We start from the raw sequence: 23,850 nt of genomic DNA on the forward strand, positions 1-23,850 counted from the left end.
TCTTGCCACTTGTTAGTCCAGTCGACGATGTGTGGCTTTCTGTTCTCGTCCTTCGTCTTTTTGACTGGTTTTCCTCAAGAATATGAACCAACTTGGCCAGATTTTGACTCACCTGCGCTACGCAATTTACTTCTACCACTTCCTTTATGGGCGACTATGGCAGCTGCGCAGTCTCTATAATTTTTTCCAGCGGGTTTACACACATAGCTAACAATTCTGTACAAACGAATTGTTGAGCGGGAAACAGTTTATGAACGCAATGTTTTCATACAATGTAAGATTTCACTATAACAATCAATATATCCTCAGATAATTTTTTCATTTTTTTCTAATGATGTTTGTGCTTTTGTCAAAAGCGTTCCCCATTGGTTTTCTATGGCAGTCCTGTTTGATGCGATCGATGGAAACGCTCTTTAAGATTTTGATACATATCAGAAGAATGGACCATTACCTTGAATATTTCCACAACGATACCTTATAATATTCCAATATTCAAATTTCTCTGAGAATGTTGAACATGTACCTCTTCTAAGCCTGCAAAGCGCGAAGACAAGCAAATGGATTGCCGCCACCAGGAAATTTTATTTGACCACAGAAGAATACAAAACACCACCGACATTCAGGAGAGTGATTGACGATCTCCGTCGACCAATCGGCCAACGTCGTCGCTGTGCCTGTTGCGCGGAGTGACAGCGGCGAAAGAGAGGTTAGTGCCGTGGCCTCCGCTCCGAGGCTCCTCTGACGACGGCCTGCTCGAACCAGGGCTGGAGCAGGAGCTCCTCGAGGAACCACAGCTGCCAGTCGCGGCCCCTGGCGGACACGAGGGCGCAGTGGCGGCCGCCGGACCGGCTCGTGCGCAAGCGGATGCGCACGTCCTGCACTCCCGACCACCGCCGCAGCGTCTCCTCGACGCGCACGCAGCCGCCCCCTTTCAGAAGACGCAGCAGAGCGGCATTCCTGACCTGCGCATTTACCCGGCCGTTAACAGTGCGCGCTCTTTCCGCATTCATTTTGAGGAAAGCAAATGGCGCGGTAACTTTCACTCCTCGGCGGACACCTCAACCGCGCCGTCAGGAAACGGATGAGAGAGGGAATGGAAGAAGAGAGATAGATAGAAAGAGGTGCCATAGTGGAGGGTTTCTCAGTAATTTCGCCCACCGAGAGCTCGAAAGAATGTGCGCTTGGCCGGGGGGGAGCGGGGGGGGGGGGGGGGGGAGTGGCGAGGATGGCGTGCTCTTACGCGACGCTACCGCGATACTATAGTACACATTTAGGTACACCTATATACTCTAGGCAGTGTTGACTTAAGTCAGCGCCAGGCGCACGCGAGCACGAACTTCGCCTTTTTTTAAGTCACTGCTACGATTGACGCGCTTCGCTTGGGGCCGTCGGCGGTAACAGTTCCTGCTGCTCAACAAACGTTTTACAATATGTGCTCGAGACTGAGAAAGAAAGCGGCGAGCCTGTGAAGGCCTCGCAGCGCGTACTGCCGAAGCACCAGCAACAGAGAGGATGCGGCGTGCAGACGCCGCACTACGCGCTGCCGAATTGGAGCCAATAAGGCTGCTTCAGCACCCTGTTCAGAGCTTGTTGCTTCAATGCTAAGGCCCCACAGAGCGTGCCGCCCAAGCCGAAGCAAGGATGCGTTGGAGGGAGCGGAAGCCTAAGGAACCACGAAGGCGATTCGCAAGCCATTCCAGGAGAAACTGTTTTGTTATAGTTGTCGTGTGTGTGCTCTTGTATGCCTCCGAAACGATCTCAGGGCATTAAAATCAGCCAACCACTCTACGCTGCAAGAGGCTTTTTCGACTGCCGATGCCTAGAGTCACTATCGACCTCACAGTACATTCAAGTTGTGCAAGTTGTGGCCTATATATCCCCCTCAGGGAAAGGTTGAGGTGTAAACCCCCATAACTTCTTCAGAATATTGCCTTCCTCGTTGGTATATAACAGCAAAACAACAAGAATAGAGCGAGGTTCTGAATAGAGGATTATACGTGAATGTGTGCGCATATGCAGTGAAAAAAAAAAAAAAAACTTCCATCTAACTATTGCCACTGATACTTCTGATCTATTCTACAGATGAACCTCGTTGTAACGAATTACAAAGGGGTCCACGATTTCTTCGTTATAGCCGGCAGTTTTCGTTATAGCTGTAGGTGAGCGTGGCCGCACCTGTCGCATGTAAATGGGCTTGCCGAACATTGATACACCAGCCGAACATGTCAGCGTTGCCAACTCGCGCACATTTTTTTTTTTTACCCAGCGCATAGAAAACTGGGTTATAAAAGAATAATGTTGCAGAGGAGAGCGCGAGACCTGCCTAGAATATTTAGCCCCGTTTTATCGGCGTCAAATCCGATACGAGCTGCAATGAAAGAGGGCGCGCGGCGGCAATTTCGTAGCGAGTGCCCGTCTTGGTTTGGCTTCCCCGCACGGTGCACGAGCACGCTGGCCACAACACTTCACCTCGTGACAGCACTGTTTAGTGGAGAATGAGTACGCCAGAACGAAGGCTACCGAGGAGTCGATAGTTGATAGTTGGATAAAGGCTCCTTCAACTGCTTCGAAGGCAGGGCGGATTTTACTTAGCAAAAAATTTTACATAGGAAAACGACGTTGAATATCATTTTTTCGACGAGAAAAGCCCAAGAAATACTTGGTTCAAACGGGACCCCACCCAATCGCCTCCTCCAAGATTGACATAATTAAGGAGCATCGCACCAGAACACACTTCCAAACGGTTAAACCACGACCACGCCACGAAAACCAGAACTAAAATTCCATCATCTAACGTTTTACTGTTGCACTTGAGCGCCTGATTGTATTTGCCTTAGTAGTAGCATGTCTGTTATGAAATTCTGAAAACGCGATTCAGCTCTCATGGTGGCCCAACAAATGCTGACCCTCCCGGTGCGTCAAACTGAAATCGCGCGGTCAAGGGCGCATGCAGCAACACCCACAAGAACACGTGACTCGTAAGCGCCACGTGACCTTTTCTGTCCCACTCAAGCCGGAGCAGTGAACAGCGATCGCGCCTATACTTAATTGTATATTTTTTTTATTCTACACTCTGCCTTCTATGATAGTCATTCTGCAGCACAGGATAAATGTAAACTAGGTTAACCCAAAAAGTCTGCATTTCTTCAAGGCATCTTCCCAGCTGTATACATTTAACATTACCTGCACTCTGATGGGTCCATGTTCTTCTAGTCCCCGATCAACTTGCTGACAGTCGCAACCGAAGGACAGTCCCAAATGGCAAGGGGAGCCGCACACCACCAGCTGACTGTAGCACCGCAACGCCGCTAACGTGAGGCTGTGTGTCTGCGAACACGGCTGCCGGCACTGGCGACACAGTGGGCTCAGCCCCGATGCGTGGGCCAGGTGCCTCAGGAACGCCATCACATAAGCGGCAGCATTTCGGGGAAGGTGACCGAACAGAGCATCTCGCCCTTCTTCCGCACGATGGCGGCGATCCCTCTTTCGTGGCGACTGCTCAGTTGTTGCACCTGAACCAGCAAAGCTCATGAAAAGAGAAGACAAACACTCATCGCATATCCCTGGGCCCTCCGATCCTCGTTTTGTTAGCAGACCTTCTTTGGCAACCCACTTGATCAGGGTGTTGAGTGCTATAGTGGGGGCGGGCACATCGACGAAGCCCTTTGTAATTGCATCGTTAAGCTCTTGCAACAGCAAATCACATGCCTGGGGCTCCAGTGTTTGAGTGCGATGTGTCCTTTTGCTTCTTAGCAGCACAAGCAAGACATCACTGATGCACCAAGGAAAGCCCTGGCAGTTGGCTTCGGAGGTGGCAGTGGCTGTGCTCCTAGTCACCATGTACCATGCAGAGCCCATCTGCAACAATGTTTCTTGAGCACTCATTCCTGATAGGCTTGTGTCCCGGGCAGCAAACTCAACATCACGGAAGAAGCGCTGCCGCATTGTCTCTACCAGCTTCTGAAACTGCTTTTGCACGTTAGTCTCAACATTGCGCTTGAGGTTCCTGCTTCTGTGGTGTGGTGAAAGACTGCTCAAAAGACCTGTTACGACTTCAGCCTCACTTGAGATGCCGTACCTACGAAGGATATGGCTCATAATGTCTGCGTAGATGCCTTTCGCTTGTCTGGCGGCATGCTCATGCTTCTGCCAACCGGGAAACTCGAACAAGTTGTGTCCTCCTCTGCGCTCAGCGCAGCCGCAGAAGCCCGAGCTGACCAGTCCCCTGTTGAGTCTGTAGAGCTGCCCGAGCACTCGGGACGACTGGTAAGTATCTTTGTTACCTGTCTTCTCCATAAACTCGGGGTATCTGTGCACACGTTCAGATTTATCCAGGCATGCCGAGATTCCGGTTTTCGCGAAGTCAAGGCTGGTGGATATTTTCTCCGCGAGAGTCAGACACCGATGGGAAAAGATGCCGTCTGGCAGCTGGTCGGCCCAGGCGAGGTGGGCGCTGGACATGAGGCCGATGTTGTCGTTCTTGATGTAGTTGCACGTGAACGATATCATGTCCTCGTCCCAGAGGTTTGGAAGCGCATGAAAAGAAATAAAGAGGAAAAATGAGATAAAAAAAAACTGACCAAGCTGAAAATGAATTGATAGGCAGCCTCCCAGATACACAAATCGCAAAACTCAAACGTTCATTACTACAACCGCTCAGCGTTGGCAGGTAACAATACGCTTTCTTCCAGAGTAGCAGAACATTAAAGCAAGCAGAACCCCGAGTTTGAAGTCACGCAGTTGCTGAAACAGGCGTCTAATAAATACCGTATACTGCCGTATTAAGCCCACTCCCAGATCTCTTTGAAAGTAACGTCCTTAAGCTTGGCATGACGAGAAACGTCTTTTCTCAACTCGCAGCCCTCGCTAGCCAAAAAAGGGTTGACTCTATATAGAGCGAAAACCTCGTTACTTCGGCCCCCATTATTTAGAAAACCCTAACAATTCGGACTGCTGGTCTGGTCGCAGCCAGCGCCCGTGGAAGTCTATGGCGTCGGACCCTCGTTAATTCGGACGTTACGGGGCTCCCTCCGGTTAATTCGGACGGGCTGCCGATGCGGCGCCGAATTTGCGCATGACTCGCACAGTGTGACCGTTCAATTAGCCATCCTCAAACCTGGATTACATGACGCCCGCGCTTTAGCGCGTGCTACTTCCGTGTGCACAACGGCCGGCGTGACAACGATCGTTGGTCGTCGGCACCGAAAAATAGTAAGGCACATAGTTTCGGTTTCGCCACTCTGAGCTTCGCGCCAGTCCGCGGCAATGTATACTACCGGCAGCGCATCGGTCAGTCAGCTGAGTTGGCATGGAGGAAGGAAAGAATTCAGAAGAGGCCGTTACGTCACATTTTTGTGTTTTGGGGAGCCATTCGTAAATTCGGGCCTTCGGATAATTTGGACGTTTTTCTCGCTCCCTTGAAGTTCTAATTAACGGTGTTTTACTGTACACGTCGGCATCCCCCTTGCCCGCTGCAGTGACCAAAGATGAAGATGCATTGGATGCATCCTTACAGAGGCAATGCTCGTGCAATAGCATCGTGGCGCGCGGAGCGCATATTTCAGTAGACGCGTAACGATCGCATTCGCAAGGCCAGCAGTCGTGTGCAAACGGATATCGAAGGCGATAAAGCAATGCACCTTCATGCCTTTCACACCGGCGTATGGCCCGGCTGGTTATCCTATAGTACTGTGACCTTGGTAATCAGCGGAAAACCGAACAGCTAAATATATTGTACCAGAAGCTTCCGATTCCGGCGCCACGCATGCTCCAGAAGTGCCCGGAAATACTTTATCCGAAAGTTTTTTCTCGTGCTGTCTACCGCTCGTACGGGAATGCGACCGCTGTCGCGAGCAGCCGGATAAACGACGCGGCGCTTGAGTTTCGTAAACAGATTAACCGATTCGCATAAAAGTCAGCAATTTTTTTTTTTTTTTACACAAGGATGTCCGGGAGCGGGTACTGGCACAGCGCGCATCACCTACGGCTTGGCCGAAACTATCACCTCGCAACAAGGTCGGCCCCCGACCTTCCATAATGTCGGATCATCGTTTTTGTAAAAAAACGGTGACTATATATATATATATATATATATATATATATATATATATATATATATATATATATATATATATATATATATATATAAAAGAAGCCAACAGTCACCGAAACGAAGGTGCATAGGGAAATGTTTCTATTTTTTTTTAATATCTAGTGCCAATCAATTAGTTTTTAAAGAAGATTTCTTATAAAGCAGCAGAAAAAACAACCATGCCACCGGTGGGATCCGAACCCACGACCTCCGAATATCGCGTCCGGTGCTCTTACCAACTGAGCTACGGCGACGGCTGTCCGATCTGCTGCTTTCGTGGGTATTTATGTTTTTGCGTGTAAGCGAACCTTGAGAGTGTTCACCAGCTCCACCCTCGTCCATAGCGGTGGACGTAGCACGTCCTGTAATACCGCAAGTGTGACGTAGAACGTCATCTAATGACGAGCTGGTGAACACTCTCAAGGTTCGCTTACACGCAAAAACATAAATACCCACGAAAGCAGCAGATTGCACAGCCGTCGCCGTAGCTCAGTTGGTAAGAGCACCGGACGCGATATTCAGAGGTCGTGGGTTCGGATCCCACCGGCGGCATGGTTGTTTTTTCTGCTGCTTTGTAAGAAATCTTCTTTAAAAACTAATTGATTGGCACTAGATATTAAAAAGAAATAGAAACATTTCCCTATGCACCTTCGTTTCGGTGACTGTTGGCTTCTTTAATATGTTTGTCAAACGAGCCCCTCACTTCATTTTATATATATATATATATATATATATATATATATTACACACACACAGTGTGCCTCGGATTCTGACACAGATTCCAGATTCCTACACCCACATAGCATAATTCTTATAGGCACTCTCTGTACTCTAGTCAATGAGGAGAACAGCACTGTGAAAATTCTAACAGTATCTGCTTCATTAACACCCCATAGCTTATTCATAAGAAGCCACTGGAACACTGACTTGCCTAGTTTTCTATAGCTTCAGCATTAAACTGCTTTTACCATGGTTTTTAAAGATATTGGTGTCGTAATAGCTTCGGCATTAAAACGCTTTTACCATGGTTTTTAAAGATATCGTTGTCGTGAATCAGCGTTTTGTCTAACCTAATATGAACCTATAAATGGAGGCAAATATGTTGTAATGCTGTCAAATAAAACCCATGGTTAAAGATTTGAAGGCACAAGTCCAATAGCCTTAATTTATTTCGAAATAATTATATATCTTCACAGCCCTAGAGAGGCACGAGTACATCTGACAGCAATTAGGCACAAATTAATCATGATAATGATTGTTAATTTTTATGGCGCAAGGGCATCTGGGGCAAAAGAGTGCCATGGCACTGAAATCTGCAGCTTTGCAGTCACTCTATTCCTCCATGTGCTACAAACCAAATCGTACTTGCACGAGAGTAAAACTGATTCGAGATAAAGAGGTTACTTCCAGAAAGACCTTGGATGCACGAATAGGCAGTACATATATTTTCAAATGGCCATGGTCGCAGCTGGGCAGGTTGCAGAAATTCCATCACCAATTAATCTCACTTTCAGATGGGCTGGAAAATGAACAAAAAGGCAATGCTGAATTGTTCATACCAGGTCTTGCTGTCCATCTGCTTTGTATGCTTGATCGTTGAAAACCATAGGCTCCACATTTTCACCAGGGAAAAACAGGTCCTCCTCTGCTATTACCACATATTCGTCCCCATCCAGGTCTGAACCTGCACTCAAGATTAGTAGTAAACATGAAAAACATGAAAGAGAGATGTGTGTGACAAATTTAAGAGTTTGCGAGAGACAAAATGACAGATGCTGATTGAGGAGAATTTCTGATGGCTGACAAGCTGAAAAGACGCCAAATTCTACCAAAAACATATGCCCTTTAAAGCTAACAATGATAAAAAGGAAAAGGAAGAAGAAACCAGCAATCATATTTCATGCAAAACAAAGCACAGAGGTCGGCTGGCAAGAAAGCTGTCTGAAGCCAATCATTTTACATAAAGAAAAGAAACAAAATGCCTTGGTCATGCCTTGGTTGCTAGCCAGAGTAGATTTCAATCTCTGCAGTTATAAACATAGCAAAGGTTAAGTTTCATTAAAGGTACGCTTTAGTTTTCTGAGAAAGTGCCTAAGGAATTTAGCCATGATTGAAGGAATTTAGTAAATACACAAAAAAGCAGTCATAACATCAGCGTACAAGCCCATAGACAAGCTTGAGGAAGTCAGTAATGGTCCATGAGGTACATGGGTATTTTTGCTTGGTAGACACATATTCTTATGCAGAATCTGTCCCCACTGATCACAAATTTTAAAAGCAATTTGTCTGCATATAGGCTACTCAACTGCTTACTTTGTGAGCCCTTTTTTAATTCGAAATGTTCATTTCTACATAAATTGCCCTTATTTTGACTGAGTTGTATTTTGGAACAATGTGTTAGCATCAATTAAAGGCTTATTCCATTTGAGAATGTGCTCAGCAAACTTAGATCGTCTCAGTTCTGAATGACCCTCAATAACAACTGAGTTTTTAACTACTCATTTTCCTTGAGTAGACTCTCTTTAATTCGAACTTTTTTTTAATTTGAACTTCCAGTTTATTCAAACTGAAACTTCGATCTGGTCCCTGTCAAGGGTATTAAAAAGGCTCCTGTTAATTCACATTTTATGTGATTCGAACAAATTTTTGTTAAATTCGAGTTTAAATCTTCGATTCAACTGTAACTAATACACATGACTAAGGAACATTTTTATAGTTTTTAAGTAATTGTGACCGCTTGTGACAGCAATGACACTTTCAATTATTACAATTCATGACGTGAATCTATGCAGCCTCTATTAGAGTGCGACACGACCTACCAGCCATTTCGTCAGGGTGTGGCCGCTGTCCTTTTGCCGGAAACACAATGCAGTCTCGGATGTGGCGCAAGGCTGGTACATCTACAGCCTCAAACTTGCGCACATCACCAGGATGAAGGCAGGGGCACTTTGTCACCATCACAGTACCTGTCCATGGAGGGAGTAACACGCTACAGAACTTCATTCTTCAAAAAATAACTGCCAGATTGCCTATGTAAAGGAGTAACATGCTACACGACTCCTTTCTTTGAAAAATAACTGCCAGATTGCCTGTCTATGCAAAGTAGTAACATGGTAAAAACCTCCTTTAATAAAAAACAAAAAAACTCCCAGCCGCCCTGTTTAGGGAAAGGAGCAAAACATTATACATGTCTTCATGCACGTCCTCCTTTCATTCAGCCAAACGGGCCCACATTTAGGCCCACTTGGATCACATAACAGGGGATCGCATGAACTCAAGAACCACTACTTCCTGGACTATGGGTACAGCTGCATTAAAAAGTTCACGGAACAATTTTATGGAATCGAATATTAGCAAAATAGCTCTCATAGAGCTGTCTTTCCCTGGTGCCAGGGATAAATGCACACAGCCTATTTCTGACTGCGTGAATTACATAGTGCACTACTCAATTTTAAGCAATGCTTCCCAGACACAGAAAAATCAAATTGCTTTACAAAGAGGTGTTCTAGAAAATAATGGCAGTGGATCTGTCTCATAGCTAAGGCCCACCTGGAGAGCACTCTTTTTTCATCAGCCGAGGAAAATTATTTGGTTTACGACAAACTGCTTATTCTAATGCCGAAGATATTCCCGCATACAGTGATCACTGCAGAAGGAAAGCTAAACAAATAGGCTCAAAAACCAACATTTTTTAAAATGAAATAAACTGGGTCCTAATAAATTGAGTATGCTACTCGAGCCTCTGTCAATCCTCCTGAATGAATGAATGATTGAGCGAGTGAACGGACTGTGTGACAGGTCTTTGTGTTCAACACAATTTGCAACCGCTTTAGATCTAAATTATTTACTACGGGAGCTAGAACAATATTCATGTTGCAAGAAATATAATCATCATCATCATCAGCCTAACTATGCTTATGGCAGGACAAAGGCCTCTTCCAAGTCCCTCCAATTAACCCTGTACTGTGCCAGCTGCGGCCACTTAATCCTCGCCAACTTCCTAATTTTATCCACCCACCTAACATTCTGCTGCCCCCTACTACACTTGCCTTCTCTTGGAATTCACTCCATTACCCGTAATTGCCATCAGTTATCTCAACTTCCACTGCGTAACATGCCCTGCCTATGCCTATTTCTTTTTGTGATTTTGACTACAATGTCATTAACTCGTGTCTGTTCTCTTCCCGTCTCTTACGGTTACACCAATTAATTTTCTTACCATAGCTTTCTGTATTGTCCTCAATTTAAGTTAAACCCTTAAAATCAGCTTACACATTTCTGCCCCATATGTGACTACTGGTAAGTACCGACAAAAGAGATAAGACAGCCTAAATTGCAAGGAGTGTCTTACTCTAGCTGGCAGTTAAAATAAACCAGCAGATGAGTACCATACCTGTAAGAACCCGGGCAGTACACCTAGGTTTTGGAGTCCGTTCACTGTTCCTTATATCTGAAAACTGGACAAAGACCTGGCCATATTCTAGAGTTCCCGTCTCATCCAAGATGCCCAGCATATTGCGGCCAGTGTCCTCAGGCACTGCTATTTGACTCTTGTTCTTCAGGCCAGCTGCAAAGTTATACATATGCAAAACCTTTGATGCAAATATTTGCTTCTAAACTGTGCAAAACTTTGCCTTAAAGCTTGTTTCGAAAACAGTAAAAAATGATGGCAAAAAATTCACTGCCACACTAATTTGCTGATAACTTTGGAGCTTTTGGGAGGTATAAAATTCAATTATTTATCCCTACTTTGCTGACAATCATAATAAAACAAATTTTATATGAAAAACATTGATCCATCATGTTGTAAACTTTCACAGACTTCTGTGCTTTCTATTACGTTCTGGCTACTACATCTGTCAGCAACCTCTGCCACTTGACTGCCTTAGGCCTTGCTATGCACACTGTGATTACACTGCCTGTTTAGTGACAAGGTAGCAGCTAGCAACCTATGATTGCTTTATATTTCACAAACAACACCTGTTTCACATGACACGCCCCCTTGATTATCTTTAAGCACCAAAACTTTATATAGCCCGAAAATCTGAGTGTTCAACAAATCGGAACAGAAGCTTGCAAAAATAAGTGACATTACGGCTTAGATAGACATGGCTGGTTTTCTGCAATTCAAAGGATGCGGCATGATATATAAATTTTGGGTAACTTGTCCTAATTTTGGAAAACATGCGAACTGCAGCACTGGAACTTCAGTTTTTGTTGCTAATTGAAACAGAAAGCCACTTTGCTGCTGAGTATCACAGTAAACTTCGGAATAAGGTTTCTTACTGACTGTTTTAGTTTCCCATTTCCAGCACACTTGACGATTTGTGAAGTGCACAAATGTAACCAGAATTGTTGGACCGTAATTTTGCTTCATATGTGCATGTGTGCTAACACAGCCATACCACATTTTATGGCCTTTTAAATTTTACTATATTTGCCGGTATGTAAGTTTGAGTTATTATCACGCACTGATTAGCTAAGAACACTGCACTATTGCTCCTATTTCTTTGTAGCGCATGCTTGCAGCATGAAATGCTTTTCCTTTCTAGCCCATCATATCACAGGTTTTAAGAGCTGAGTTTTACAAAGCAAATGCCAAAGCAAACTCTGCAGTAATACTCACTACTATTATGTCTCCTCACTGCAGTGCATGTCACAGTTATGCCAATTAAGAAGAGAAGTAGAGTCATAGGTGGAGTTTTATGCAGTGCTCATTTTTATTAAGACATGATTACTGCTCGTGAGGATGTGCTGAGACAAGAGTGTGTGGTCATCTGACATGCTACTGATCCAAAACTGTGTGCGTAGATATGAAGCAAAGAAAGGTGCAGTAACTGTCTCATTTAAGACAGACACCTGAACGACGCCCTTAGGGAAGGAACGAAGGAGGGGTGAAAGAATGAAGAAACATTTAGCAACTATTTGAATTCAGCAATGCAGCCTTAAATAGGTACATCAGAAGATATAATGTGATGATTGAAGGAGGAATGTGTTTTTGTGCATTTATTTTCTAAACCAACGGTGGACATATCTGCAAAGTTCCCAAATTACCGGACTGCATCTTTGGAGCCAAATTATTACCAACAGCGAGTACAGTAAAGGCATTGATACACTAAAACTTTTTTTTTTGGTCCAATAGACGTTACTTTAGCAAACTACACAACCAAATAACTCTGCCTGACTGATGTTTTTGGACATCCAGTGTATGTATACTAAATGTACCACAGCAGAGCACCCAGCCTGGATGTCCATTAGATGTTTGCAGTATATCTGGCATTTGATTTATTTAGAAAAAAACTATGTTTACTCCCTAAAACCAGTACTCAAGATTGCATTTGCAGGCTGGCAGTTAAGAAATAGCTATTTACCCACTGCGCTATTGTAGACAGCTACTAGCAGGGAGTGGATGAAAGGCTCATTGGTCAGAGCTAGCCCAAGGCGATGAAGCTTGGCAAGGGGCAGGTAGAACATACTGAGATGGGGACACAGCAACCGCAAAGCAATGTCATCATTGACAAAGGCATCACATAGCTGCAGCACCATGCTATGCTGGAGACGCAAGAACACCCGGGCAGGAACTCCAAGCTGCTCCAATATTGTAATCAGAGGCCGGTTCAGAAACACTGGGCCTGTCACAAGAGGGTGCAGAAAAAGTTGAATGATTTTTATGGCAGAATAGCAACAATTTAAAAATGCTTGTTGTGACCTGCGTAAAAAATATATCACACTGTGCTTTTTACTTAACTGAGAAAACAAGCAGCTTCAATGCAACATGTCTTTAAAAACAGTTTCTAGAACAGCATGTTCAACTTGTAAACATGAATTGCTTGAGGCAGTATTAGTAAAGTTTCCAGGAGTGAATTTAAGAGAGTACAGGCACCAGATTTTGGCTGTGCGTTCTTTCTTTGTAATGATGCTTAAGACGTTAGTAAACATAAGTCACCATGTGGCTGTTGCCTGCACCCAGTGAACAATTTATAATTTCCTTTTCTCTCTTGTGCTCTATGAGTTTCAGCGGTCAAATAGCAGCTGTTGACTTCGAAGTTAGTTTATGTCACAAGTAGTGCACAAAAACAGAAATATCCTTGCCGCTTCTTCATTCATCCTCAATCAAGCAAATCCATGAGCCAATGCATTCATAAAATGATGCGCATGCGCAAACATACACACACACGCAAAAATAACTGGGTACGTAGTTAACAATGGCAGATTTTCAAGCATATCCACGAGGGGATATCCCCAAGCCAAACTAATATATAACCTAATGATGCTACATTCTTTTTTAAGTATACATATTCTACATCATTCCACAGCTCCCATGTTTGAAATGGCATGCTGTACAAGAGTTCACAATTACTTCAGCACTCTTATCAGATAAATCTACTATCAACTAAACATAAATCACTCGCAAAATTCATCAAGCAGTCATCATCAGTCTGTCATCTTTCGAACATGTGTCAATTATCAGTGTCAGCTATGTGTTCATCAGAGCTAGTATGCACTACAAGAGTGCATAAATGGGCACTGTTATCAATCACCTACCTATCAGTCATTAAAATATGCATCATTATCAGTCATTAAAATCACCTACCTATCAGTAATTACCCTTGAATTATTTACCCACCCTTATCATCCCATCACCTCTGTGATGGTAGTGTGCGTTTTTAGATATTATGTCTCTAAGACCTTAAAGCACCATGTTATACTGTAAAACTAGGAGTAGAGCTAGAAAGAACCTAACATGCACTTGTCCAGTGTTGAGTAATAAGCAGTCAATCAGATATGAATTTCCTTGGTTTTCCCGTAGTCTTATAACCAGTACCTCGGTTCCTAATTTAAAGCCAAAAATAACCCCACGACCTTAGCTGACTCTGCTAATTTAACAAATCAAGAGAGCTGGCAGGAACCTACGTGGTGCAGATATTCGTACGATCTCGAGACTATCTGAAGTTGAACAGTGGAACTTGTTCATGCTTTCACGCAGCAAAAGCTGGTCTCCCTGCAATTCTGGATTCAGGGAGAGCATGCCTTTGTAGCCAGCATAGCGGATCTGAATGGCTGATGGGACTTCAGCTAAGCCCAGCTGCTCACACACCTGCATGATTACGAGGGGCAGCATGAATTAATGCAGAGAAAATTCAAGAAGATGTAGACCATTTTATTTTTAAATATGCATACATGTTCAGGATAAGCCACATGCCAAAAGCTAAGAAAATAGCTTGAAAATGCCTATGGCCTTTATAAAAGGAAAATAAAAAAAAACATGCATGCAGCGGAGGCAGGTCGCACATTAGCACATTGGTGGCCAATTATGAACAAGAAAAAGCAGAAAAGATCCTCATACACCGTACAGTAATCAGAAAAAATTATGATGTACCTGCTTACAAAACACATTAGGGCAGAAAAAAAAAATATTCTAGGTGTCACGCACTGGTAAGGCGATAACTTCTTGTTGACAAGTAGGGCCAACAAGTGGCACTTCAATCAACAAGACTTTGCCAGGTGTCTTGACAGTTTTGCGAACTGTTTTATAATTTTCACCATGGCACTATTGTAACCACTACATTACTACAGGCAAAGCTTAACTGAATGAAACACACTATTACAAACCACAACTCCCAATTGTAGATGGCTTTAAAGTAAAGCACTTTCTGATTTTGATTACAATGAAAGATTAAGGCTTGAACCACTTAAGGTTCATAAAATTATGGTTTAGAAACAGTAAGATGTTTTAGCATGGATGTTTAAAGGCAGATTCAATGAATAATTGTTCAATTACCTTGTTTACTTCATTTGCTAGTTTATCATTAGTGTACCAAATATTGGTTAAATAATATGCACAGCAGTGGACATAATGTCACTGTTCAAAATTATGTGTGGGTTTTAGAGGCTCCAATCTGGCAGAAGTAGGGATGTACACCCAGCATCAAAAGTTTATAGGCCATGTGAGTTGCGAAAATCATGAATTTTATGGAAGCCATTGGACATGCTCTAAAGTTAAAACCTGCAGCTTGTGCTTTAGAATGAGAACTATGCAGGACTGCCACTTCCAGGAAATCTGCCCAGGCTATGCGAAAATAGTGTTATTTGGCGATGTGTGTCCCACAAACTTTTGACGCCAGGTGTACACATACTGCCTTCAAATAAGTTCAATTTATTCACATAAAATAACAAGTGAACATGTCTTATATGACAGAAGACACTACTTGTACACAGCGAGGGAAAATAACTGAGTTGAGGAAGATACCTGGGAAAGTTAGTACTTTTTGTTACGTCTTTTGTGCTGTTATTTTTAGGTAAAAATAAATCGACTCTCAAAATGACAACTGCATACCATGAACACATAACCAAAGAGGACAGGAAGCCAAAACAATGCAGACTTTACAGAAATGGTGCTATAGCGCATACCTGTCATTCAATCAAGAACCAGTGCTGAACAGTACAGATCATGCAAGGCCTTTTGAAGTCACATGAGCATTTTGTAATATATGTGATGCAGCTAATAAAGCAACATGCAAGTAGCAAATATTATGCAAAGGAACAAACAGGTATGATGAAAAGCAAACCACGGCAACCAGCAATGCAACCAGTAGCAGAAAGGCAAAGGCAATACAAAGTGCAACCAGCAATAACGACGTGATACAAAGTGCAACCAGCAATAATGACACAAAGCAACCAGCAGCACCCCGGCAATACAACCAAGAGCAGTGATACAAAATGTAATCTGCCAGTGATATTTTTATTGGCTCAATGGAAGGCATGAATTATGGTGAATATTTGGAAGAAATTCAGGAAAGGGTTGAAAAAAGTGCCCCAGTGCGTCTAACCTGACTAAGTTTTTCGCTCGGCGCACAAACCTTCGTCATGAGAGACTTTGAGATCATGCCTATGCCATCCGAGAATATGTAGGGGTTCTCAGACACAGGGTGTATGCCACCGACAATGTCGGGCAGGTCCCGTTTTACTCCACTGCCCATCGGAACACGCACGGTGTCCTCTGTAGATGAGAAGCACTGGCCCATACGGGCCATCTTGTAGCCTACGTTTGGAATGTGGGCTACGTCTCCCATCCAGGCCCTGATGTCCTGCACTGACTTGCCTTTGGCGTCCTTGAATAAATGTATGCAAACAAAAATACATTATGTGCTGCGGTCCTCTCAAAAGTAAACAAGAGCACGAACCTCTTACTTTGCGCATTCAGTCGGTTTCTTACAACTCATACTGGCACAGTGTGTTATTCTTCACACAAAAAGCATAATACAGTTGCTTCTTACCAAGCTTGGTAATGGAGCCTTGACAATTTCTGCAGGCAAAACTCTCAAACCAATATTGTATTTAAGTTTCCGTTGACAGGATTGGCCAATGTACTATTAACGCGTGACCTCTAAAGGGCTAAGTAGCCATTGGACTTCACCAGTTTTTCCCAGTGACCACAGTGCTGTCCTTTAACTTATTATGCAACTTCAGTTTAAAAGAGTCTGCTGCCACATTACGGCAGTGCACAGCATGGTCTTGGGTGACAAGAGGCATGCTTAGCATTCAAAAGTAAGAATGGTTCCTGCTGCCACACCGAATTCAAGCAAGTACAGTCAACAGAATAACTCGAACTTGAAGGGGACCAAAAATTTATTCTAATTATGAGTAGTTCAAATTAGGGGAGCTTACTGAATACACTTGATGAGAAGCACGTACATTAGTTTGAATTACCAGGAATCCAGTGTACTATGAACACAACCCTGGACAACAAAAGATGTTCGTTGCATATATCGAGTAAAAGTGGAGTGATCATTGGCTGAATACTTATAAGGTAGTATTACACAAGACAGTTTTTTACATGGTGATAAATCAGGCAAAACTGGTGCACATTTCAATTCAGTACTGACATTAGGTACCATGAACTGTATTATTTCTTACTTTCTACCTAATGTGGTTGACTGGTGCAGTACAATTCTCGTAGCATAAAAAGTGCACTAGCTGCTCTTTCACGAGACTCTTATTGCGATAGCACTTCCATGCAAAAATTGTCAAATTTGGTCACATTATGAGATAAAAAGCACCTAGTATGAGGTTATTCTGGTCCTGCTTAAAGTGAGATAATCAATATCGCCTACCTGGCACAGCATATGTGCACATCTCTTCACACTGGCAGTTATTAAGTATATCATGGTGATAGATTTGAAAGCAAATAAAACGCAAGTACAAATTCATTTGCTTTGTAAATGCCAGTGACTAGACTAGCCCAAGGGACTGGCATATGACGTCATTACCTTGGCATAAAGCCATGCGCCATGGTCGCGCAGCTGGCTGGCACTGCTCCCCAGGTACCGGTAATGCCGACCAGCGATAAAAATTCCCTTCCGAAGAAAAGCTGCAACAGTGGCTTCAAGGATTTCATCGGTTCTCTGGTTGAACATTAGTGAATGCGACAGGTAATCAAGGTTGTCGTCTCGGAACGTGACCCGAAGGGCATAGTCGGGATCAAAACTACGCAGCACCCTGTTCTTGCAGTGCACTTCGGGTGGCAAAAGGAACAGGTTTGATGGGGTAGCAATTACTCGCCGTATACAATAGCAGCTGCTTGGAATCTCTGCGGATGTGTGGCACATGTGGAACTTGTTGAAGAGAATTGGAAGTGCTGTCCTAAGCGTAAAAATGCTTCCGTTTTCTATGGAAGCGCAAAGAGCGAAGAGTACCTGCTCGAGTGCACCCTCATCGACTCTGGCACACCTCTGCATGAATGCAAGGAAGGCATCAAAGTCGCTTTCTGATAGCAGTGCCATTTGTGCCAAGACATTGTGACTCTGCTGGAACACTGCATTCAGAGCATAACGGCATGAAAACTGCAACAAGGGCGCAACTGCAGTCATGAACTTTTGCTTTGTATGCTCCATGTGGCCTGAAATGTTTGATGTGACAACTGGGGCGTACACGAATTTGACGTCTTTCCTGCAGCGGTGACTAAGGCGGCCCACTGCTTGCCTTGCCTTCAGTTTGTTGGCCATGCTGAGTTTCAGAACAGGGCACCTGGCAAAATCGACACTGCATATGTAAGAAGTGCACATGCACCCAATGTCCAGTGTCCTTTCAAACTTCATCAGCTCACAAGTCTGACTTGATTTGCGGCGGCTTTTTGACAGAAGGATGTCCTCCAAATTTTGCTCAACTTGCTTATGAAGAAGAGGAACTGTCTTGATATGGAGGTAAACATCCGTTGTGTCTACTCTAGTATCGGTTACTACACGGTAGATGTCATCATACTTTAAGGTAAGACGATAAACACTGCTAGTTTTTTTGCACTTGTGCTGGAGCCTGATGCAGACATACAAAACTTTCTCATCGTGCTTAAATGTGCAGTCCAGTGTGAAGCATGCATTTTGCGTATGTTTGGCAATACTGTAGAGTTCAGCAAATGTGGTCAGACCAATGTATGCTCCAAATGAAATGGACAGCAGTGGGATGTCAGCCTCTAACGAGACGAAGCCGCGCCAAAAACCACTAGTGCGGTCAGGCTCTAGCCACTGCAGAATGCCTAAAGCACAGGGATCTGTTAATCCATTAAGGCACCATTGACTGGCAATAGCTGAACTCACTCTCTCGAGATAATAACCAGGAACAGCAGTTGTGAATGCTAGCTCGCATGATACTTGCTGTATTGGGTCTTCGTAAATGCATTCTGAAGGTTTCTGACGCACGTCTAACATATGCAGTGCTGCAAAGTGCAAGTCGCTGCAGTTTGTGACGATGCTCTGAAGAGCAGATAAATGTTGCCGACGTACGTCAATACTTGGCTTGTTAATCCAGTGGCAAGTAAAGGGAAGCGTTTTTGACAAGCTAGCCATAATGGCGTACCTCACGGATATGCCTCTTCTCAGCAAAAATCTGCATGAAACTGGCACAGTAATTTGCATGTCACATCCAGTGCCCTGACACCATGCATGTACTGAAAGACGCCCATTAAAGGCGTTGAATTGTACAGACTACACGGAGGAAGATGACTGGTAAATATCAGGAAAGCAGCACCGATCAGGTGCATAAGCGTGCTCCGCGTTATATAACTGGATATCAAACACGTTTCAGATCGGAATCACGTGCTCATCGTGAACATAAATCTGCAAGCGTTAAAATGTATTTTTTTTATACATATAATGTATGCAGTAGAGAACACTGCCCACAGGTTCACTCAGTGTAGTTGCGCTTTTGCGCGTGCACAAACTTGCACGGAAGGGCGTCATACGGCGTTGTTAATTTCTAAAACAGCCGGGCCTGTCACGCAAGGCCGCTCTCAACACCGGGCTACAGCTGGAAGTAGTCACATCTAAAGGCAAACGTGTCTAGCTTCTTGTCCCCTGTCCTGCTTCCGAGCCGCATTACGGCTGCTTACTCTTCACCGTCCTTTACTCAACCAGCGCCGATACTAAACAAAGGTATGGTCGCTTGCTATGGTAATCTGCACATGATTTAAAAGATGCGGTGGATATACGTATTACAACAACTTTCTCCCCATTTGTAAAGTGACCCGGCTCGCTTTGCTTTGGCTAGCACATGGCTCGCAAAATAACTGGATTCCAAGAGAAGGCAAGTCTAGGAGGGGGCGGCAGAATGTTAGGTGGGCGGATGAGATTAAGTTCTCTGGCACAGGACAGGGTTAATTGGAGACCTCCATGAACGGGGAGATTTGGGAGAAGTCTTGTCCTGCAGTGGACGCAATCAGGCTGATGATGATGCTGATGGCTCGCATCGTCTGCGAAGACGTGTCGGCCGGAGCGAACAACGAGTCGCCGGCATCGCCCGTCTCTCCAGTTTCTTTAGTTTCGTTATCGCGTAGCGTTGTGTGTTTTTGGTGTTTTGCCAGTTTTTCTTGATGTGCATAGTGAGTGGAATGTGCACCAAATGAGGCTGCTTCTCGTGAGCAAGTGTCATCCTGGCGTGTGCGCGGAGCGTGCAAGACCGAGCAAACACTTTTAGGGTGCAAATTACATGCGATGAAAGTGATTGAACTCTGATGTGTTGAGAAACAGTGGGCGCGCGCTTCCGATAGATACAGTACGCAGTCAGTGCAATCTAGGAATTATCAGTGCTGTCCGCCTTTGTATTTACTACACCAAAGAGCTGTGTATGAACAGGTTTGTTTGACTGACGTGCAAGCGGTTTCAAACTTCCTGTCTCGATCATCGAGTATGTGATGACGTGACCGTCACTGTTTCGTTCTTTCGAGGGGCGTGTCAAGGATATGGTTGCACAAAGAGATGGTGGGCATGAACGCACTTACTTTCACTGTCCTGTGGATCCCGGATCCGAACCAAGATATCGGTGTCTACGAAAAGCGATGTCAGCAGTTCTTTCAATTGTCAGTCCCTGCATCTCGAGTGGAGGTATCCAAGCCCGTGCAGGTTCGCAGTGGCACGTACGGCGACTGCTTGTATCAAGCCGTCTCTTCAGTGCTCCTAGATCGCAGCATTACGTCGGCCAGGCTTGAACAGCTCTACTTCAGACTCTGTCGGCAATGGTGCATGGATGGAGCAGTGGAAGGAAGCCCACGTTTTCTGCAGTGGCTTGTTCCCGATCGCAAGGACGGCTTTTGCCGCGGCTCCGAGACGTGCGAAAGGAATATTCAGCTGTCATTCCTGTCTTTCGGGGCTTGGAAAGGCCTCACCGAGTTTGCGCAATGCCTGACCATTGACTCGCATTCCAAAGTCCCCGGCTACAGGCTTGTCTGCGTCTTCAAGCATGACGTGCGTGTTGTTTGGGTTTTCTTGACATTGGAGCACAGTTACCAGTGCAGCAAGCCCAACAGCGCCTACAGGCTGGAGGTTCCGTACCACAATATACTGCGTGCGGTAGTGGATGACTGTGAAGGTAACACGGCCACAACAAACGTATACCTACACCTTTCGACTTTCCCACTCTTGTTCAGGAAATCGGAGAAGACATCATCTCAAGGCCAAAATGAAGACAGCAAGGAGAACTTGTCAAAGATACCCAACCCCGAATATTTTTCATTCGAGAGAGCTCTGGACCTTGGTTGCTGCTGCACCAATGTGGTTAAAGCATCCAAACTCGGTGGAAACTTTGTTCTAGTACTTGGCCTTCGTAACAAGTTTAAGGCACGTCAAATCTTGGGTCGCCTTAGTCGGAGGTGTGATATGGGAACAACCTTTGCGTACACATCTGTGGCCGTATGTGAAGTGGGCTCAGAGGTGGAAGAAATGCAGTCATGGTTTCAGTCTAAACTATTGGAAAGGGTTGGGTATGGCTGCTGTTATGCACTGTCTGCCCTTGCCCTGCAGAGCAGCGACCTTTCAGCGCAGCTAGTTCTTCTCTCGCGGCAAGACTTGCTAGAAAGCTTTGAAGAGACCATTTTGGCATTAGCTGCTCAGAACGAAGCTGTGCTGGAGTATGCAGTGTTTGCTGTCAGTACAGACATAGAGGCTCGCAGCATTGTGTCTGTGCTGGATGCTATTAAGACTGCTTTCCACAAGCTGTCTCAGAGCTTTGTACCGCACGTGGCGCCTCATGGCTCTTGTCTTGTTCGCCGCATCTTCTTGCTTCCATCGCGGCTGCTTCTCTTGCCTCCATCTGTACACCACGAAAATCGAGTGCTGCGTCAATTTGAGGCTGAGTTCGCGCTGAGAGTGACCATTCGGGACGATAACCTTGAGCCGCTGACACACTCCCTAGCTTTCCACCAGCACCGGGATGAAGTTGTGGATGCCATCGTGGGCCAAGTCCTTCGGCAAGGCATCACCATTGGCCGGCGAAAGTTCAGATTGCTCGCATCGTCCTGCAGCCAGCTTCGAGACCATGGCGTCTGGCTTTATGCACTGGTGAGCATCCGTAACATTGTGAGACAAACTAAAGAAATTTGGGATTGAAAAAAAAAAACGAGTTAATTATATCCTAGCAGAAATCAGAACAAAAAAATACAGCTGGGCAGAATATATAAATGTGGCAAACAGATAACTGCTGGCCTTTTAGGGTAATAAACTGGATTAGAAAGAAAAAACAATGTAGGTGGCGGAGGCAACTGAAAGCCAGATAAAGAGATGAAATTATAAAGGTGGCTGCAATAAGATAAATAGAAGAGGCCTTTATCCTGCATTGAATGGAGGGTAATTGAGCTAATGCTAATGATGGTGATGAAGCTTACGCAAATGCCAATTTCCTATATCATCTTTTTGAGGTTGTCTTGCACTTCAATGGTGAACAGAAATGTCCAACTTGGTTTGGTTTTATATTTCATACCGCTGTTGCCTGGCTTTTATCTCTAAATATTTCCATTTTTCTTTATAGGAGGAAAAGGAAGGCTGGGTCTTCTGCTGATAATTCCTCATTAAAGGAAAGGTTGGAATCGTTTGGAAATTTAAAAATTTTATTTGTCTTTTAATAGGCTCCTAAGTGACCTTTGGAATCTACTTTTCAAGCTAGAGCTGTGGCTTTCTGTAATCATCACCAAGTTCGGTGCAGTTGGCAGGGCAGTGTGCTTGCATATGGACTTACATGGGAAGTCAAAGACAGACATAGGGGAATGGAAGAGGTAATACTTAAGCATTCTGGTTTCTGAGATGTGCTAAGTGGCAGGGGCTGCTAATACTAACATGCACAGCTGTATTCTGAATGTTGCAGGACAAAGGTCTTTCCCAGTGCTCTCCAGTTACACCTCTCTGACCTGCACCACCTGCCGCACTTATCCCTGCAAACTTTGTAATCTCATCTCTACTGGACTTTAGCCGCTTTCGGGTTTCTCCAGAATCACTAACGACAGGTGCTGTCATTGGCACCCGCTATTGGGAATACTGAATCAATCAGACTGCCCTTTGCTTGCCATGAAGTTGTGAAGTGTGATACAAGTAAAAATGACGTCATAATAGGTGATCCAGAGGTAAAGGTTTGAAAGAGGTGCAGGAAATGGAGAGCAATCTTCCGAACTATATGGTAGGCTCTCTGCCATGCACAGAGCATCTGTGTTGGCTCAGACATTTTCTACTTAATTCATATGCTGTGTGTTTATTTTCTGTACCAAGAGAATAAAATATAATGGCGATGGCTTAGAGTTCAATGGAGCGATAAGCTTCAAATGTTTACTGGAATAATATGGCTAAGGGTGGTCAAAATTAATAATTCAAGGTAATTTGCTCTGCAGCTGGCTTAGGTTGGTGGCAGGAGCACCTGATGATGATAATGTTCAGAAAGTATGCTGCACCCCTCTGAGAGAAACAGCTAGTGGTCTGCTTCTGGTGTAGCACATGTAGCCTCACTATAGATATGTTTGTTTATGAAGATGCTCCATGTGCTTTGTTTGTAGCATTGTTTTCTTGTTTGCAAGATGTTTGTTTCTCTATGCCCTTGCACGTAGGTCACCCGAGGACACTGTCCCGATGCTATTCGTGAGTGGATGGGAGACTTCAGCAAGATCGGTAGCATTGCCAAGAAGATGGCACGCATGGGCCAGTGTTTTTCCTCAACAGAGGAGTCGGTGAAGGTGCCTCTGGGAGTTGGGGCAATTACGGAACAGGACAAACTTGGTGGCCGCCATCCGAAGTCTGGAAATCCTTACATCTTCTCTGATGGGATCGGCATGGTGTCAAGGTCGCTTCTTAACAAGGTCCGGCTTACTTTTGTTGTTCTATGAGTTCACATCATCAGAGCTGTACAAGTGCATATTTAGAATTTCAGTTAAGTTTGATGAGGAGAAACTGCATTATTTAGAATGCATACCATTACCAAGCATCCAGAATTCCTATATAACTTGCTGCACC

At 44.5% G+C, this 23,850-nt stretch overlaps 3 protein-coding genes across 5 annotated transcripts in view; 1 reads left to right on the forward strand and 2 right to left on the reverse strand.

The window, feature by feature from the left end:
* Positions 1 to 585: 585 nt before the first annotated feature.
* LOC144110477 (uncharacterized) lies at positions 586 to 4,513 on the reverse strand. Its single transcript, XM_077643390.1, has 2 exons — positions 3,184 to 4,513; positions 586 to 962 (listed from the first exon to the last, which is right to left on the reverse strand). Exons 1-2 carry the CDS (start codon positions 4,507 to 4,509, stop codon positions 708 to 710), a joined length of 1,581 nt encoding a protein of 526 aa, XP_077499516.1. The 5' UTR covers positions 4,510 to 4,513; the 3' UTR covers positions 586 to 707.
* Positions 4,514 to 7,644: 3,131 nt separating this feature from the next.
* LOC144110897 (uncharacterized) lies at positions 7,645 to 19,614 on the reverse strand. The gene is made up of 7 exons (XM_077643966.1): positions 18,944 to 19,614; positions 15,952 to 16,203; positions 14,006 to 14,189; positions 12,463 to 12,723; positions 10,485 to 10,658; positions 8,911 to 9,057; positions 7,645 to 7,775 (listed from the first exon to the last, which is right to left on the reverse strand). The coding sequence occupies exons 1-7, from the start codon at positions 18,977 to 18,979 to the stop codon at positions 7,645 to 7,647; spliced, it is 1,185 nt and encodes a 394-aa protein (XP_077500092.1). The 5' UTR covers positions 18,980 to 19,614.
* A 231-nt stretch (positions 19,615 to 19,845) lies between these two features.
* LOC144110476 (uncharacterized) overlaps positions 19,846 to 23,850 on the forward strand; it is a 30,193-nt gene continuing 26,188 nt past the window's right edge. For 2 of the 3 annotated variants that reach the window (XR_013309850.1, XM_077643388.1), the window contains exons 1-2: positions 19,846 to 21,918; positions 23,448 to 23,696. Coding sequence is in view for 2 of the 3 variants with exons in the window: in XM_077643388.1 (XP_077499514.1) it covers positions 20,341 to 21,918; positions 23,448 to 23,696 (1,827 nt within the window). In the remaining variant the exon portion in view is untranslated. The remainder of the gene's footprint in view (positions 21,919 to 23,447; positions 23,697 to 23,850) is intronic. The other variant, XM_077643389.1, reaches the window with a different exon arrangement.

This window comes from Amblyomma americanum, chromosome 11 (assembly GCF_052857255.1).
Source record: "Amblyomma americanum isolate KBUSLIRL-KWMA chromosome 11, ASM5285725v1, whole genome shotgun sequence".
Taxonomy (NCBI): Eukaryota; Metazoa; Arthropoda; class Arachnida; order Ixodida; family Ixodidae; genus Amblyomma; species Amblyomma americanum.

Coding starts and splice junctions, on each gene's coding strand:
- LOC144110477 (XM_077643390.1), bottom strand. CDS start 4,509: ATGATATCGTTCACGTGCAACTACATCAAGAACGACAACATCGGCCTC. Junction 963..3,183: donor ATGGACCCATCAGAGTGCAG/GTAATGTTAAAT, acceptor GTAAATGCGCAG/GTCAGGAATGCCGCTCTGCT.
- LOC144110897 (XM_077643966.1), bottom strand. CDS start 18,979: ATGCAGATTTTTGCTGAGAAGAGGCATATCCGTGAG. Junction 16,204..18,943: donor AGAAGAGGCATATCCGTGAG/GTACGCCATTAT, acceptor CATTTATTCAAG/GACGCCAAAGGCAAGTCAGT. Junction 7,776..8,910: donor ACACCCTGACGAAATGGCTG/GTAGGTCGTGTC, acceptor TCTTGAGTGCAG/GTTCAGACCTGGATGGGGAC.